The sequence below is a fragment of the Stegostoma tigrinum genome, chromosome 16 (assembly GCF_030684315.1).
Source record: "Stegostoma tigrinum isolate sSteTig4 chromosome 16, sSteTig4.hap1, whole genome shotgun sequence".
Lineage (NCBI taxonomy): Eukaryota > Metazoa > Chordata > Chondrichthyes > Orectolobiformes > Stegostomatidae > Stegostoma > Stegostoma tigrinum.
The window spans coordinates 9,296,718-9,313,975 of record NC_081369.1 but is presented as its reverse complement, the minus strand read 5'-3'; the positions used below and the strand labels follow the sequence as shown (position 1 = coordinate 9,313,975).

Genomic DNA, 17,258 nt, shown 5'->3' with positions numbered 1-17,258 from the left:
GTGTTCTATTTGTGGTACGCAGTTGACAACACCAGCTTACAAAACCTGGGAAGAAAAGTGAGGACAATCAAAGTGGCCCATCTTTAACATCTACAATGGAGATTAGTGCTGCCCTGCGATTGGTGAATTATGTTGAAAAATTCCAAAGTAATCTGACCTTCAATCTGCGACCCTTACGTTTACTATTGACAAAGGATCAGCCTAGAAAATTGTCTCACAGCCAAGATGTCACCTTCAAGAAAGGGAAGAAGCTGTTATCATCATCTGAGGTGTTGGCACACTATGATCCCAAGTAACATCTTGCACAGATTTGCAATGCCTCCACATATTGTATCAGGGTGCTGTTGACTCACAGATTGCCGAATGGAGAGGAATGCTCACTACCACATGGTTCCCAGACTTTGGCTGACGTAGAGCATATATACTCGTACATAAAGAAAACGGATTTGACAGTCATCTTTTGTGTGAGAAAGGTGCACTAATATCCTTATGGAAGTAAATTTGTAATACTAACAGGCCACTAACCCCTTCTAGGGCTATTCAAAGAGGACAAGGCCAAGCAGCCCATTACATCACCTCTAATTCAGTGGTGGGTTCTCATGCTAAGTGGATACAATTACAAGTTGGAACACTGTCCAAGAGGCCAAGTAGCACATGTGAACGCCTTGAGCTGCCTCCAGCTGGTAGATAGACCACCGATGTTGCTGCTACTTGAAGAGACCATTCTGGTTGTAAATTTTCAGGAACCCTTCTGGTCTCCGCTGACAATATCAGATTGTGAACAGATCTGCAAAACTAAAACAGCTGGTGGTGATAGGGGAAACAGAAGGGTCATTGCATAATTGAAACTAGACCTGGCGAGCCCCTATTACTGTCGAGAATGGCATTTTATTATGAGGAGCAAGACCGATTGTCCCAAGCAAAGGTTGCTGCCAGATACTGGGGGAACTCCACCAGGGTCATCAGGCAAATTCCAACTGAAGTTGTTGACAAGATATTATGTCTGGTGGGCAAGATCGGATCCAGACATGGCTGTGTTGATAGGGCAGCAACCAAAGTACCAACAAGGATAATAATTACTGCCAGCAGCTCCCCCACATCCGTGAGAATGACCTGTGGGCTCAGTTATACATTGACTCTGCTGGCCCTTTCATGTTCTCAACTTTCTTAGTCATTGTGGATGCCCACTCAAAGTGGTTGAATGTGCCTTGAGTTCATTTTTCAAATACAAAGATGATGATGGAAAGGTTTCAGGCATCTTCTGCAATGCATGGGCTTCAGAAGTGTTGGTCACTGACAATGGGCCATCAAGTACCAGCAAGGAACTCACGTATTTCATAAAGACAAATGGCATTAAGCATATAAGGACAGCCATGATCTGACAGAAAGAGCAGTTCAAACTTTGAAGTTAAGATTACAGAACAGCCTACATCTTCACAGGATAGTAAGCTGTCCCAGTTCCTGTTTGATTTTCAGACAACCCCTCATGCAATTACCAGCATAGCTCCTGCAGAGTTGCTAACAGGGAGAAGACTCCACACCCAGGTTAAATCTGGTCTTCCTGGACCATGGGGGACGGTAAAATAACATCAGGAATGCCAATGCCAGACACAAGGGTCCTCTAAGTGAGGGAAAAGGTTTACTTCAGGGAACTAAGTTTAGTACCGAACCATGGGAATAGCCCTGTGTTGGTAAAAGTCATGGTTAACCTAAAGCCAGGAACCATGACGTACAAAGTTCACGGAGGTGAAGCAGTCCTAAACAAGCACATGGACCACATGAAAGCTGCAAACTCATAAACATGGCAGGATCAAATCATACCTGGCACCTCAGGACAGCCAGAAAGGCTGTCAAAGCCTGTGAGTTCTCCCTTTCTGTCTAGCATCAAAGCAACCTGGACACTCAGATGGACACAGTGAATGTCACAGACTCACACCTTCACCAGCTGAGGAAGAGAATGAACTTGTTCTGAGACGCTCCAGATTTAAGAGGTAGGCCATGGCCTGGTACATGCTACCCATTCCTGAGGCCAAATTGGAGGAACCAGACCTGGTGCAAAAATGCCCCATGAGAGGCTACAAGACAAAGAACAGGCCTATGTCCCTGGATTTGGTGGGGGTGGGGTGGAGAATGTAACAATTGTAATGAGGTCAGCCAGGTGGACCTTGTTGAATATGACTTCCCTGATTGGGGCTCTAAATCTACTCCAATAAGGGAGCTGGGGCTGACAGATATAAGCAGGGGCATTGGCCTGGTGAGGCTGGCTGGAAACATGTCCAGGCAGTAGGCTGTGGGTGGGGTCATCTCTGTGAACTCTCTGTCCCCCGCCCACAGTTCCATTTGAGCCCAGGTGTCATTGAAGAGGAAATATATTGTCTACCAATGCTCTCCATGCCTTTATGGAGAGATGAACACTGCTGGGGATACACTACTTTAATTCTCCCTCTAAAACAATTTGGATATAATTCTGCTCTTCTCCCCTTCACATTTTGATGCATGCATTGCCCTTATTAGGACTTCCTTGTTACCGTTTCACAAGCCAATGGGGGTTTTCCTTGTGATGGGCAGCGTAACAAAGTTGTTGCGCCATGTTTTCACTTTTCCCTGCGCCACTGTCCATACACGCAGAGATACGTATGATTTCGGGGGCGGTGCGGAAATATAAGTAGTACTGCTAACCCCCTTTAGGTTCTTTGGTAATGTAGGAAACCATAAAAAGAGCAAAAAACGGTCTCAAGTTTTCTTAACTCTATCGACTGGCTCTGAGCTAGCAGAGCAGAATGGAGTGTCGGATATTATGTGGACTCTGAGAGCTGGCTGTCAGGGAGCCGGGTCTGTGTCAAGTATTATGCACTTTTGAATAAGGGTGACTTGCTGACGTGGTACCGGCATCTGTGAAGTTATTTAATAACGCAGTGCTATCACACAGTTTAAAATGTTATCATAGGAAATAAGAAAATGACAAATGTTGAACAGATATTATACATTGAGGATTTTCACTTGCATTTGCATCGGAACACTTTCTGGGTCCATACGGCATGCTGAGAAGGAAGGCATCTTTAGGCACAATGTCCCCTGAAGTTGGCCCTGACTGATTGGAGGACAGGTTTAGCGGCAAGTAAGTGACACAACAGAGGGGAGAGGTCAGAGATTAAAACACGGGCCAATTTAAAGGTATCACAGTGGCCATTACTGTCACTCAGTGGAAAGCAAAAGTAAATGACGCCTTGATGTCTATTGCCGCCACCTTACAGAGCTGCACAGCAGCTTGGCAATGTTCCCTCATAAAAATGGGAAACACGGAGCAAAAGATAATCTCCAAATCGCACTCCCAATTCATTTCCTTTCACATGGCAAGCTTGTTGTTGCTGTTGTGGTCGTCCACACCTTTCTTTTGGTTTGTAAAGTAAATATTCATTGGTCTCCCATTAACAGCCCTTCTACACAATCTTTTCAACTGACCCATTTTCCCGATATTCCACTCAGGTTTTCCTGATAAGACTGCAGTTGCTCATGTTCTTATACTTCCAACTATACCACTTTAATGTGACCGACTGGCCTTGCAAGGCCAACTCTCTTTTTACTGTTTAATCTCTGCTGCCTCTCAAATTATCACAGACCTAACGTTTTGGCTTTTTCCCCACACTTTACACTTTCGGTATTTAAAGTCGAAAACGTTTCTAAGTTTTCCATCTTCAGTGAAAGCTATTTAGAACAAGAGTTGAGGAAAAACTTCTTCACCCAGAGAGTGGTGGATATGTGGAGTGCTCTGCCCCAGAAGGCAGTGGAGGCCAAGTCTCTGGATACTTTCAAGAAAGTGATGGATAGAGCTCTTAAAGATAGTGGAATCAAGGGTTATGGGGATAAGGCAGGAACAGGATACTGATAGTGGATGATCAGCCATGATCATAATGAATGGTGGTGCTGGCTCGAAGGGTCGAATGACCTACTCCAGCACCTATTGTCTATTGAGTAACTACTGTATATCAGAATCGAAACTGGACCCACCAAGGGCCAGACGCCATTGATTGGAATCATACCTGAGATCAATCATTCACTTTGAAAAATAGAACGCTGTAAAATTTTAACTCTAGAATTCTTCAGTAGCAAATGTCTGGAGAACTACACTGTGAGGTATAAATGGCTTATTTGAGGAGTGTTATTTCGGTTGCTGTATGCAACAAAGTTACAATAATTCCTTCAGTATATGATTGTCTGTGAGACTTCTCAATAAATAGCCAAAATTAAAGATAGCTTGCATTACTTTACCTAATTCATTAACTGATAAACAGTCTTTCACTCGACAGATTAGAAAGACTTGGGATCAGCTGACCATTTGTGTTGTTTTTACTTTAGAGTTGCAGTTTTTTTATGAGCGGGGAGGAGCATTATGCTTAAACAGTCCGCCGAAGGTGACTATCAACTCGATCACTGCTGGTTCCAATAGGCCTGGTAAAGACCCTGTTTTCAAAACATGTTAGATATTGAATGGAGTCTGGGGCCTCGTGCAAAAGCCTGTCAGCCAGTCAAGGAATGGACAGAGTTTCAATTGGATTCTGGGCTTCTGTTCATTTTTCTGCGAAAAGGAATCTTACCGTTGATGTTTCAGAATGAAGACATTTTTTTAAAAAACTTCGCTGCCTCACCTCAAATGAGCAGTCCGTGAACGCTTGCAGGATAGAAAACTAAGTTTAAATTATGAGACAATAGGAGAAATTGGCGAAAAGCTTGGCAGGTGTGGCAGCAACTGTGGAGAGAAATCAGACTTAATATTCGGGAGCGAGTGACTCTTCCTCTGAACTCAGGTATAAAGTTTTACTGCCTTTATCTGATTAAACTGAAAGCTGACCTTGATCAGCGCGTTCAGAAAATAAATAAGAAAACATCACCTATGCTCAGGGAACAACACATCACGGAAATCACTGAAGTAATCTCGCTAGTTTTGCTTGTAGATTGTATTTGTCCCTTAGCTGTGCTTGTTTGTCTGTTTGCCCTTTGTATGAATGGTGCGAAAAACAAAGGGTTTTGAATTAGTAAAACAGACAGATTGGATTATTTTGTTGCTCGGTTTCGCTCAATTGTGGTTATTATGTTGTTAATAGATCGGGAAGTCTTTTGTTGAAGCAATAAACCAGTGTCTAAATTGATTATTCGAACAGTTGAGGTAGATTAGTCAGAAGTAATGGTTGGGAGTACAAGTGTTTTTTCTTTGCTGTATTTTCACTGTTTACAGTGCGGATATACACTAAAGTTCATAACTTTAATAATGGTTGACTCTTTAACTCCAGAGGTTATATTGACAAAATAAGAATAAATTTTCATAATCGAAAAATAATGGTGTCAGTAAATTAAATGTCCACACTTTACAGCGAACTTGTGCTGTCGCAAATTCAATTGGTTGACCAAATTACCTTAAGAATGGGCTTCTGTTACCCATAAGGAGAATACATGGTCAGCAGTAGTTTAGCGGTAAGCACACGTGCCTCTCTTTGAAGAGGTTGTTTATTTTGTGAGCCATTCAGGTTTCACACGGTTGACCTTTCAGAGCTGTGGAAAGAAAGCATATCTGAAGACAAACCTATGTTTAAGCCTCCCAAAACAGATCAAATGAACACAAAACGAAGCATTGATTGAACAAATCAGGGTGTGTAAGGTTACACTGCCAAACACTCGTTGAAATGGGTACCTTTTAAAAAGCATTTACGGATTAACGCAATGATAAGAGTGGAGAGATGTAAGGATGTTTCCATAACTTAGATGCTGAGACTATTTTTGGATAGCTGCCAGTGGTAGAGCAATTAGAGAGATGAGGAGAGGCAATTAAATGGCAGTTTTTAACGATGATAGGAATTGTAAAATTAATATTACACTTGACTGGGAGCCAAAATATCTAGCAGCATACCTCCCATATTTGTTAAAACATTAAAAACAAAGGTTTAGCTGCAGTTTACAGAAGATAAAATATGGGAGTTCAGCTATGTGTGTACTGGAATCGTTGAGCACAGGTGAATTAAATCACAGATGATGGTTCAGCTGGTACAGAGGAAACTTGACGCTGGAGAAGATATTCAGTACGATAAAGGCCAAAATTAGTGATCTTAGTTGTATGAGAATGAGCTTGAATGGATCTCAGAGAGTCAAATAAGAAGTTGGAAAATGTTATGAATATATGTAAGGAAACATCAATTATCTTATGACAGCATTCAACCAACTGTATTTTTATTGCCACTGAGCTTTGACAATTATTTATTTTCCAGATGTTTTTGCTAATTATGTTATCGTTATTCGAGAGTTCACATAGACTCTGCCAATCATGAATGAGGCAGCGTACTCGGTCACATAAAGACCTACAGAAGAAACTTACAAACCTACATAGATATGGTAATTCAGTGAAGAATATCAGAGACAGAATGATCTAATTGTTGCGAATAAAAATTTGCTATGACGAAATTGTTGCAACACATCACGAAGTGGCAAGTGAGTGGATGTGTTAAATACCATCAGATGGTTTCAAGCCTTTTGGGACATGCAAATGCTTCACGAAATTGAAGTTCACTATTCATTAAAACTATGAGCAGGGACGTAAGATTCAAAAATGACTAACATCAATGTTGACGTTTCAACGATATGTGCCTTTTAGATGTGTAACTGAAATGCCATGAACAATTTTTCTAATTTATATGATTGTTACAGTGCTACTGAGTTACTCAAGGTACAAACAATACAATGGAAATGGTATTCATATCAGATATAAATGCTCTCAGGATTGCCTGACCCAAATCGTCATTGTCAATGGAATCCATTGCCAAGCAGGTACGCTCCACCCAATTATGTTACCAAGGACAGCACAGACAAGCTGTCGGAGGGGCAGAAAGACAAAGGGAAACTATTGAGACAAAATGAAGAGTTGAGAATTAAGCACAGGGTTCTGCTGATACCGTCGCCTCCCGAGGTGAAATGTTACGATATTAACACCCTCGCACCTGAGTGCAAAGGTGCTGGCATAAATAAGCTAATCATTCATATCCAAGACAGTGACATACAGTTCACACGTATGATCAGTGCATGCCTATTGCCCAGGATCAAGGAGTTTGCAAATCTCTGCCTTGTAACATTCATTGGTCTGCAAGTAATATAGTTTCCAATTAAAAAGTCTCAAACTGGTGAGTCCTGCAGCCCCTTCCTTCACAGTTCAATAAACTTACGAACTTCATCCAAGTATAATTTTCTGCCATTTGGCTTCACATTGCACACATTAAAATTCCACTAGGATGGAAGCTGTCAATGATCAATCTAGGCCAATGGCTTCTAGATTCCATTTGAACGTTTGTGAGCCTCTGAACGTCTGCATTCTCTCACTGCTTGCCCATCTCATGAACCCCATAGGCTTTACACCTGCAGAGGTCCACAAGCAGCCCATCTTCTCGAGTCTGCTTGTGCCAATTACGATCATCACCACACCATTGCCATATGAGGTGACCTTGCCAGGAGTGGTCATAGACCCGTCTCTCACTCCCCACCTCTCACCCCTAAATGCCAGTGTGATCCTGACTGGGGATTAAGTCCTCCTCTCATATCACTGCCTTCCCTTCTGTCTTTTGCACTTCCCACTGTCCTAAGTGCTATGGAGGCACTGGACTGACCATAACCCAGTCCCCGGATTGCAGACCCTGACCAACACCACCCTGGCCAAACGCCTGACCTTCCGCAGATGGTTGGACTGGGATGGGAGACAGCTGTTCATTACTCTCCTGGGTCACTGTAATTGATAGGTACCTCCAAGGATGTCACACCCGTCTCTTTCCCTTTGACTTTGAGACATGGCTGCCTGTTGGCTACACATGATGTGTGTTTGGTGCATAAACTGCTGACACAAGTCGCAGCTGCGACACTCATGTCACACATTGCGTATTACAGGTTGCGTACCTCATTGACTATGAAGTATTCACTTGCAAGGTAGCTGTGTGGCTCTGCAAACACAGTACAAATCAAGGCAAGGCATGGATGCAGACAGCAAGCAACTAGATTCTGATTAGACAAATGCAATAAGAGCAAGCAAGAAGCTCTGAGAGGCAGCCAATTGCTTCAAGCAACTTCTGAAGATGGATAGAGGAGAAGATAGGTGGACAAGAGAGTTGCAGTTGGAGAGAGATTCCCTAAGGTTGGTCCAGAGAGAGGAAGGTAACTTCTTCAGGTTAGGCATCCCTGGAAGAGGCTTCACAGTGCGGTTAAAATTGTGATCAGAGATAATGAGAACTGCAGATGCTGGAGAATCCAAGATAACAAAGTGTGAAGCTGGATGAACACAGCAGGCCCAGCAGCATCTTAGGAGCACAAAAGCTGACGTTTCAGGCCTAGACCCTTCTTCAGAGAGGGGGACGGGGACAGGCGATAGGGTTAGGGTTTAACTCTAACCCTAACTCTCTCCCCATCCCCCTCTCTGATGAAGGGTCTAGGCCCAAAATGCCAGCTTTTGTGCTCCTGAGATGCTGCTGGGCCTGCTGTGTTCATCCAGCTTCATGCTTTGTTATCTTGGATTCTCCTGCAATTCTCATTTACTCTGCTTCAAGCAAAGTGTCTTTCAAACATACTTTCAAAGCAGGTTGTTGGTGTTCTTAAAAACCAATAATAGGGATTAATTGGCCATTAAAAGGATAGGTACTCGCTATGTCTATCTGCTTTATTGCGGTAATGCTTTATTCGCACAGAGGTGAGACTGTGCAGGCCTGAAGCTCTAAGTGCCAACGATTGTGATCAGTCCAAGTCCAAGAATAATCTTTTGCCTTGAAATATTTAAGCCTTGTTATTTCTTGCTTGTGCATGGATATCTTCTGTTACTTTGTTTTGTTTTTCAGTCTGCAGCTCAAGCAATCTCTGTGCCTTCTTCGCAGAAACAGAGAACTTTAGAGGACTGTATGTCATCTTACTGCCGATAGCAACATGGAGAGCTGTAAAGATATTATTTGGAAATGTTATTAATTGGCCTTTTTTATAAACTTTCTGCAAAGCACTAATCAGAAGGACACAAAAATCGGCTTCAAAATGACATTTGGCTAATGTCCATAGAAGCAAATGCCTTCATTGTCAGGCTGAATCACAATTTTAGAGATAATGGGAACTGCAGATGCTGGAGAATCCAAGATAATAAAATGTGAGGCTGGATGAACACAGCAGGCCAAGTAGCTTTTGTGCTCCTGAGATGCTGCTTGGCCTGCTGTGTTCATCCAGCCTCACATTTTATTAGCTTTTGTGCTCCTGAGATGCTGCTTGGCCTGCTGTGTTCATCCAGCCTCACATTTTATTATCTTGAATCACAATTTTATCCTGATTTTGTGTTCTCCCACTCCGCCCTACCTCAATAGGCATGTTTTTCTCTATTTCAAACGTATGTCTAGGAGTTCTCCTGTTTTTGCCTAAGTCTATTGCAGGAAACCTCCGCCATGGCTTCCTGTGAGGACAAGAACAACACTTCAATAAGTGTCCTTTTCATTGTCTCGAAGATTTTCTACATCAAGGACTAAGCATATTTAACCAAGACTCGACATCCCTTGCAGAATCCATATTATAGATATATCTGCATGAAGACAATGTTAATCTCAGTGTTCAATGCAACAATTCAAACTTCCTCATATTCATGCTGAAACATAATGTTAAGTGTTAGATGCAATGGGTTTAGACAGTAAATTTGTTCTCAACCCTAAAACGTGACTCAATCTTGCAACATTCTCAAAGATATGATTACGGTTTTTTTTTAAAGAAGATCCACTTGCCAACCTTCATCAGTAATACAAGTTGTACAAATTGCGCTTCAAACCTGGCTCTGAAACACACACATACCAGATGAATAGTCTTTCAATAAATAGATATAAAATGTTCTGTCATTATTAATGTATATTTCTTCCATTATTGCCATTGATCCAAACATTTCAAACTCCAAGCATGATGATGATATGAACTTACCACATTGACATGGCAGTCTGATTGCCTTGTGCATTCTTCTTTACCTGCAAACCAATGAAATATAATTGCATTGAGTGATGAAAATATTGACTCAGTTTCCATGCAGAAAATGAGCGCATTTTTCTGAATCAAAGTATTAGAGAAAGGATGTGAATGTTCCGTTGAGGCAGAATACATTTGATTATGTTGCTCGCAGAGATCAGACGGTTGCAACATCAGAATCTGCTATTAATCCTCCATTCTTTCAAGGAGCAATCATTACTTGACAGAAGCATCGAATTACCTACTTCATATTTATTGTGATAAATTTCATTTCTCATGTTGAAAACTGAAATGTGCCTTTGGAAATTAACACACGTGAGCATTGTTTACATTTGAAAACATTTTGGTGAGCTGTGAACGGTTCTGAGCAGCATACCACAGGAAAGGTGCATTGACCTTGGAAGGAGTATGATGTACAATTACCAGAATGATAATTGTGGACTTTAGGGATTTAATTACATGGAGGGATTATACAAACTAAGACTATTTTCTCTCTAATTTAGAAGGTTGAGAGATGATCTAATTGAAGGCTTTACGACATTAACAGCAAAAGAGAGTGTCAGTAATATAGTATCAGTGATAATGGGAACTGCAGATGCTGGAGAATCCAAATAACAAAGTGTGAAGCTGGATGAGCACAGCAGGCCAAGCAGCATCTCAGGAGCACAAAAGCTGATGTCTCGGGCCTAGACCCTTCATCAGAGAGGGGGATGGGGTGAGGGTTCTGAAATAAATAGGGAAAGAGGAGGAGGCGGACCGAAGACCCTCTTCACACTTTGTCAGTAACATATACTACTTCTGCTGGTTGTGGATTCTAGAACTGGTGGTCATACTCTAAAACTTGCAACAAGATCATTCAAGAAAGATGTGAGGAAGCTCTTCTATGCACATGTTTGCAAGACTTTTCAACAAATAGAAGTTAATTTTAATTTTAAATCTGGGATCGATTTATTTTTGTTAAGCAAAGTGTTTAGGGACAAGGATATAGAGTTAAGCCATTCATCAACCATGATCTCTTTGAATGGCAGAACAGGCCCAAAGGGGCTGAATGGTTCACTCATGTTTCCAAGAACCTTCTTGTGTTTTTAAGTGGCTTTGGAGCAATCCACGTTTGCGGGGGAAAAAAGAACAAAATGATTGCATTTTTCAGTCTTAAACCAATTCGAATTATCCCTAATAAGTATCCTGCTTGTTTTCCAGAAATGGCAAATGAACCCAGGCCCTGTGCGAAAAGCAAGCTTTGATAGTAGACCTTACTTCTGATATCCTCAAGTACTTTGTAGTCCCAAACACGAACAGAATTACAACAAGCGCCGAGAAAATCACATAACGAACTGAAGGCCAGATGACCAGTGAATTGTTGATACTGTCTGCAGGATAAAGAAGACATTATTTGCATGTGATCATTAAATTAAAAATATTGTCACTTTAGTTCTTTGCTTAAAATGTGATGATACTTTCAACTGCACAGCGCTATTCAAGGACAATGAAAAAGCTGAACTGCCAAAGATTATTTCTGTTAAATATCGAAGTGAATTCTTGATCCAACATGGCAAATTCTGAATCAATCTCTGGAATAGATTGTCAATTTATGGAACACAAAGGACTGTTTCGGAAAGGTAGGAATATGAGATAAGTCAATTCCCCATGAATCAAAATACTGTTGTTCTCGAGCTTTCTTACTTACTAATTATGCTTTCTTAAATTTAGAGGAATGATATCACAAGCATTTTCTCAACTGTCCACTTCAATTTCTGGATTGGGGTAATCCAGAAAGTGACTGGTTTGGGGATGCAGTGGGGGAGGGAGATTTTGAAGCCTGTGAAGTCCACATTGATACCATTGGGCTGCAGGGTTCCCAAGTGAAATATAGGACGCTGTTCCTGCAACCTTCAGGTAGCATCGTTGCGGCACTGCAGGAGGCCCAGGATGGACATGTCACCTGCGGAACGGGAGTGGAAGTTGAAAAGATTCGCAACTGGGAGGTGCAGTTGTTTAGTGCGAACAGAGAATAGGTGTTCTGCAAAGTGGTCCCCAAGCCTCCGCGTGGTTTCCCCGATGTAGATGAGGCAACAACAGGAACAGTGGATCAGTATACCACATTAGCAGATGTGCAGGTGAACATCTGCTTGATGTGGATAGTCTTCTTGGGACCTGAGATGAGGGTGAAGGGGGAGGTGTAGGGGCAGGTGTAGCACTTCCTGTGGTTGCAGGGAAAAGTGTCGGTGTGGTAGCGCTGGAGGGGAGTGTGGAGCGGACGAGGGATTCATGGAGAGAGTGGTCCCTCCAAAAAGCAGATGAGGGTGGGAAAAACGTCTTTAAGGGTGGGGTCGGATTGCAGATGGCGGAAGTGTCGGAAGATGATGCATTGGATCAGGAGGTTGGTGAGGTGGTACATGAGGATGAGGGGGATTCTGTTTTGGTTGTTTTTGCAGGGAGGATGTGTGAGGGATGAGTTGTGGGAAATGCGGGAGACACCGTCGAGGGCATTCTCAACCATTGAGCAGGGAAGTTGCGATCCTTGAAAAACGAGGACATCAGAGATGTACGGGAGTGGAATGCCTCATCCTCGGAGCAGATGTGGCAGAGACAAAGGAATTGGGAGGAGGGAATGGCATTTTTGCAGGAAGGTGGGTGGGAGGAGGTGTATTCCAGGTAGCTGTGGGAGTCTGTGGGTGAAGTGGATGAACTGCTCGAGCTCCTCATGGGAGCACAAGGAGATGGCAATGCAGTCATCAATGTAACAGAGGAAAAAGTGATGTTTAGGACCAGTGTAGGTACAGAAGAGGGATTGTGCCACGTAACCTACAAAGAGGTAGGCATAGCTTGGGCAAAGAAGGTGAACGTGGACAAAATGATAGGAAGAAACAAATGGATAGATCAGCTCAATTCTGAACATAATTACTATTTCAAAAGTCAAAGAAATAGAATACCAAATAAGTTTTGATGCTCTTACAACAGAGATGTCAACTTAGTATAATACATTTAAATACATCTCCATGAAACCACTGCGGATTAGGCCCACACGTTGCACTATTCTACGATGCATTTCGTAACAAAACTGACAGCAACTAACTCGCCTTTTTGGAATCCGCCAAATGTGGAAATACTGTGGGTTACAACAGCAGGCGTCTTGAGGGAGATGTGAGATATTTCACAGGTATACTTGAGATTACTTGAGGGAGGATGAGGATCAACCAAAGAACTGGATACTTCATACAGTCCCTCACTGTTCTGCACCTTGCTCGTATTTATACCGACTGTAGTTTTCGTGCCGTTTTTATACCAGGCGAGGGTGAAATCCTCCGGATAAAATGCAGCTGTTTCACACAGAAGGGTCAAAGACACAAGTGAATTTTCTTCGTGAAACTTGGGCGTAATTTTCAGTGGGACTGGAGCAACTGCAAGCAGAGATTGAACAAAGCCAAGTTACTGGAACAAATCAGAAATTGTTAAATTTGAGGCTGATTTACAGACGCTATGCTTTCCTAGAAATACAATGCTCAGAAGTGCAGTTTCTTCTCAACTTAATTTTATGCACAAGCATTCAGTTAATGAAACAAATAGCTCTCCAGGCAGCGGCTTTTATCCATTTTTACTTGAATTATCAAATCCAATACTTGGCCTTCCTCGGCAGAACAAAACTACAAAATGCTTCGCAATGCTTATGTCGCATATTTGAATAAATTAATTAAATTGAGCTTGCGCACAAGAAAGGAACAAAGCAAATTGTGCTCGTCTGCCCTGGTGTTTTTTTTAAGCTCAAGTGCATAACGGCGGTGAAGTTGCAGATTGCCGATTACCCCAAGATCACTGTATCAGTCGGATTTCAAAAACAAGGCATTTCAATTGACAAAACACATTGAATCAGTTGAACTTTAAGTTCTGAGGAAGGGTCGCCGGACCCGAAACGTTAACTCTGTTTTGTCCTCCACAGATGCTGCCAGACCTGCTGAGCTTTTCCAGCAAATTTGTTATTGCTACAGATTCTCTGCGTTGTTTTATTTATTCTAGGTCAGTGATTCAACCTACTTGTATCTGTCAAACTGTGTTTCTTTTGCATCGATTCCTTCACTCATGAAATAAGTTCATGCTGATTTTCAAATTATGACGTGAAATTAATGTGAGAATAAATTTCTAGAATCTTCAATCTCAGAAAAAATAATTGTCGGGCAGTCACACGACTTCAATAACATACCAGGGACTAAGAATTGTGGACGAATAGCCTGACAAAGCGGTTTCTTGTTGCCTATGTACATCGGAAGTTTTGTATATCGGCAAAAAGCACATAGTGTATAGGCTGTCTTTAGAATTACAGCGTAAATTGTTAATATTTATAAAAGCTTCAGTTTTCTACCGGTGATATTGATCGTGTAATTTTACTTTTTTTCAACGGAACTGAAATATCAAGGGTAGGTTCCTGTATAAATGATAACTGGACACGATTTAACCGCGAATATTGGTGAAATCAGCGATCAGGAAATATCTTGTTATTTCAAATTATTTCAGACAGTGTCGCTCTCACTTACCACGCACAAATAGCTGGGACGGGGTTCCGCTTCTTTGACCGATTCCTTGGTAATTCACCGTGCAGTGATAATGTCCAGAATCTTGGATATCAACGCGCAGCAAGCTAAGGAACGCTGTTGCTTCATTTTCAAATCCAAATTGTTGTCTACCACTGGCTTCAATCTGAACACGTTCATTCCCAACCTGCTTCCACCAAATTACATTTGGCTTTGAACTTTGCTGACAAATGGAGAATGTACAGTAGAAGGTAATGTCTTCCCGTCTGTTCGCAGCTGCTCTTTTAGGTATTTGAGTAACCCTAAAACAAGTGTGGTCCGCAGCTGTCAGAAACAAAATAAAACATAGTTAACTGTCGTATTCGGCATAAAGATAGGAGAGTTAAGTTCTTAACAAGATAGATGAATTAAGATTATTTAATGGAAGGAGGAGCTGCATCGAAAGTCTTTAATGAATTAAAGCAGTTCTGTGAATCAAAAACCAAAGTACCAGCAAGAATAAACTCGAGTAGTGTCAGGCAGAAAAAAATCATCCTCGCTGGCATTATTAATGATGGTTTGTTCTAACCACGCTGTGCAGCTACGCGCTTTAGTAACTGCTAAGACGGGTTTCCAGTTTGCTCACTGTATCAGATACGTGGCAATGACGTTTAACATCCTGTGAGTGCGGTCGGTAATTTGAGTCTCGTATGGTCAATGCTATTTTGCAGTTTCTGTGTGTATGTCACGTCTGAAATCGTGTTTATCAAGTAATGCAAAAGAGCAAAAGACATTTGATTTTCAAATGCAGAGTTAACTAACGCTGCTAATGCCCATATTCTTTCTAAACGCAGGTAGATCTGGCTCCATCACTGTTTTAATGAGGACATCCAGGTCTTGACCACAGATGTTGATCACGTAGCATCGTTTTCACGTTTTCGATAATCGGAGGCTTTGATGCTTGGAGTTTCTGTCAATGGGCTCAGTTGGCCATTATGCATTCCCTTCAGAACTCTCGTGGTTTGAATTCTCAACTTTTTCGTCTTGAACGGCAATAGACGGGGCTTCACCACTCATTTCCATCCATGGAATCAGGCAAATTTTTGGGAAGTAATCTCTCAGTGAGTTGGAATTTTTCCTCAGTGCTAAAATTTTCTGGGTGGAAGATACAGTTCTGTAAAGCAACACAAAAACCAGGACAGACACGTTGGCACGCTGTAACGGCAGGGATGCCGGATTTCCAATGCAACTTTAAACTTTGTGCAAGGTCGAACAAATGTTAAGCAATCCATTGAGTTCATTTTATGAAAGTAGAGTTGTGGAATTATTGGCGTTCTTTCTAGTATTTATGCTCCGATCATCATAAAAACAGAGACTCCCTGATATTTTTAGCTGATTGCTTTTCGCAGATTTTGGCAGCGCACGTCGATTGCCGCGTTTCTTTTTAATGACAATGAATGCACTTCTAAAATAATCAATTGAGTGCAGCTTGAAGTTGGAATTTAAATCGTTCCACAAAACGCCAAGAATTTCAATTCTTTTTATCATTCTTGCAAATTCTGCGCCACAATATCCTTGCCTTGGTACACTGTTATTATCATTATAGTAACGCCGTTGAAATTGGATATCACACTAATCATTTGCTCTCTGAACATTGCCAATTTCACCAAGCAGTGCGCAGATAGTCTCAGGTCCTCCCAATTGCAGAACTCCATTTGAAAGTGTTCCTTTAATTTGACATTGTATGCTTGCGATTCTCTCTGGTATCTGACATTGCTGCGACTACGACCATTTTGCTTTGATTCCATGAATAACGGGCCTGTTATCTGCCCTATTTTGTAACAGTGTTTGAAATGTTTAGAAATTACACAGATACCAAAACACTCGCATTGTCCTCATCAACATTGCCCATTCTTTAGTAAAGTCATAATCATATAAATTAGATATGTTCTGCCTTTTCGAAACCCAGGTTGGTACAGATAGGAGCAGGGTTAAGGCCATTTGGCTCTGCAAGCCTGCTCTTCCATCCAATATGATCGTGGCCGATGATCCAATTCATACCCTGTTCCTGTTTCCTTCCCACACTCTTTGACCTCTTTATCCCTCAGAAAAGGGGATCTAACGCCTTCATGAAAACATTCAACTGCTTTCTGTTACAGAATATTCCACAGGCTCACAATGTCTGGGTGAACAAACTTCTCTCAGAACTATACTTTCTGATATTGTTCCACGGCCTGACAATGAATGCAACCTGATTGTAATGGATAATAGAGGAGAAGCTGCAGAGCATTATCAATAGTTTGAAATGCCGAAGGGCAGGATCCATCGAGAAATGGTGATTATATTACCAGCCACTGTCATAGGGATTTATAACAGACATGCGCCTTCGAATGGAGTCATTTGAGTTTGATGTGACAGACTGAAAACTGAGCAGAAAACACGTTGAATTGAGCGGAGAAATGCAACAAATTCTGATGAAGTAATAGTGAAAAAGAAAAAAAAGACAAAATGCAGCGGTACGTTGCATCTCGAGGGCGCAACCTGCATGTTTTCCTTATGAGAAGTGGTGCGAAGCACTCCGTCCAAATAAAGGGTGACTCTCCCTTTGGAGAATCATTAATTCGAAATATTTGCTAAATTATGCAACCATAAAAACACGTGCACTTAATTTGTGTAGATGCAATGGAGGACATGGGGTAGCGATCTAGTGTTGCACAATAGCTTCCTTAACTGTAAGCCAGGCAGGCCAGC

At 41.8% G+C, this 17,258-nt stretch overlaps 1 protein-coding gene and 1 long non-coding RNA gene across 2 annotated transcripts; both read right to left on the bottom strand.

The window, feature by feature from the left end:
- Positions 1–8,546: 8,546 nt before the first annotated feature.
- Positions 8,547–11,370, bottom strand: LOC132210613 (uncharacterized). The gene is made up of 3 exons (XR_009446749.1): positions 11,260–11,370; positions 9,961–10,004; positions 8,547–8,948 (listed from the first exon to the last, which is right to left on the bottom strand). It is a non-coding gene; the product is annotated as an uncharacterized LOC132210613 (long non-coding RNA).
- Positions 11,371–13,035: 1,665 nt separating this feature from the next.
- On the bottom strand, positions 13,036–15,121 carry LOC132210670 (H-2 class II histocompatibility antigen, A-D beta chain-like). The gene is made up of 3 exons (XM_059651832.1): positions 15,019–15,121; positions 14,532–14,852; positions 13,036–13,403 (listed from the first exon to the last, which is right to left on the bottom strand). The coding sequence occupies exons 1-3, from the start codon at positions 15,071–15,073 to the stop codon at positions 13,036–13,038; spliced, it is 744 nt and encodes a 247-aa protein (XP_059507815.1). The 5' UTR covers positions 15,074–15,121.
- Positions 15,122–17,258: the final 2,137 nt, after the last annotated feature.

What these genes read in the sequence shown, in the direction of transcription:
- LOC132210670 (XM_059651832.1), bottom strand. Translation starts at nt 15,073, where the DNA reads ATGCCAGCGAGGATGATTTTTTTCTGCCTGACACTACTCGAGTTTATT. An exon ending in ACTCGAGTTTATTCTTGCTG is followed by an intron (nt 14,853 to 15,018) that starts GTACTTTGGTTT and finishes TGTTTCTGACAG; the next exon opens with CTGCGGACCACACTTGTTTT. An exon ending in GTCCCAGCTATTTGTGCGTG is followed by an intron (nt 13,404 to 14,531) that starts GTAAGTGAGAGC and finishes CTCTGCTTGCAG; the next exon opens with TTGCTCCAGTCCCACTGAAA.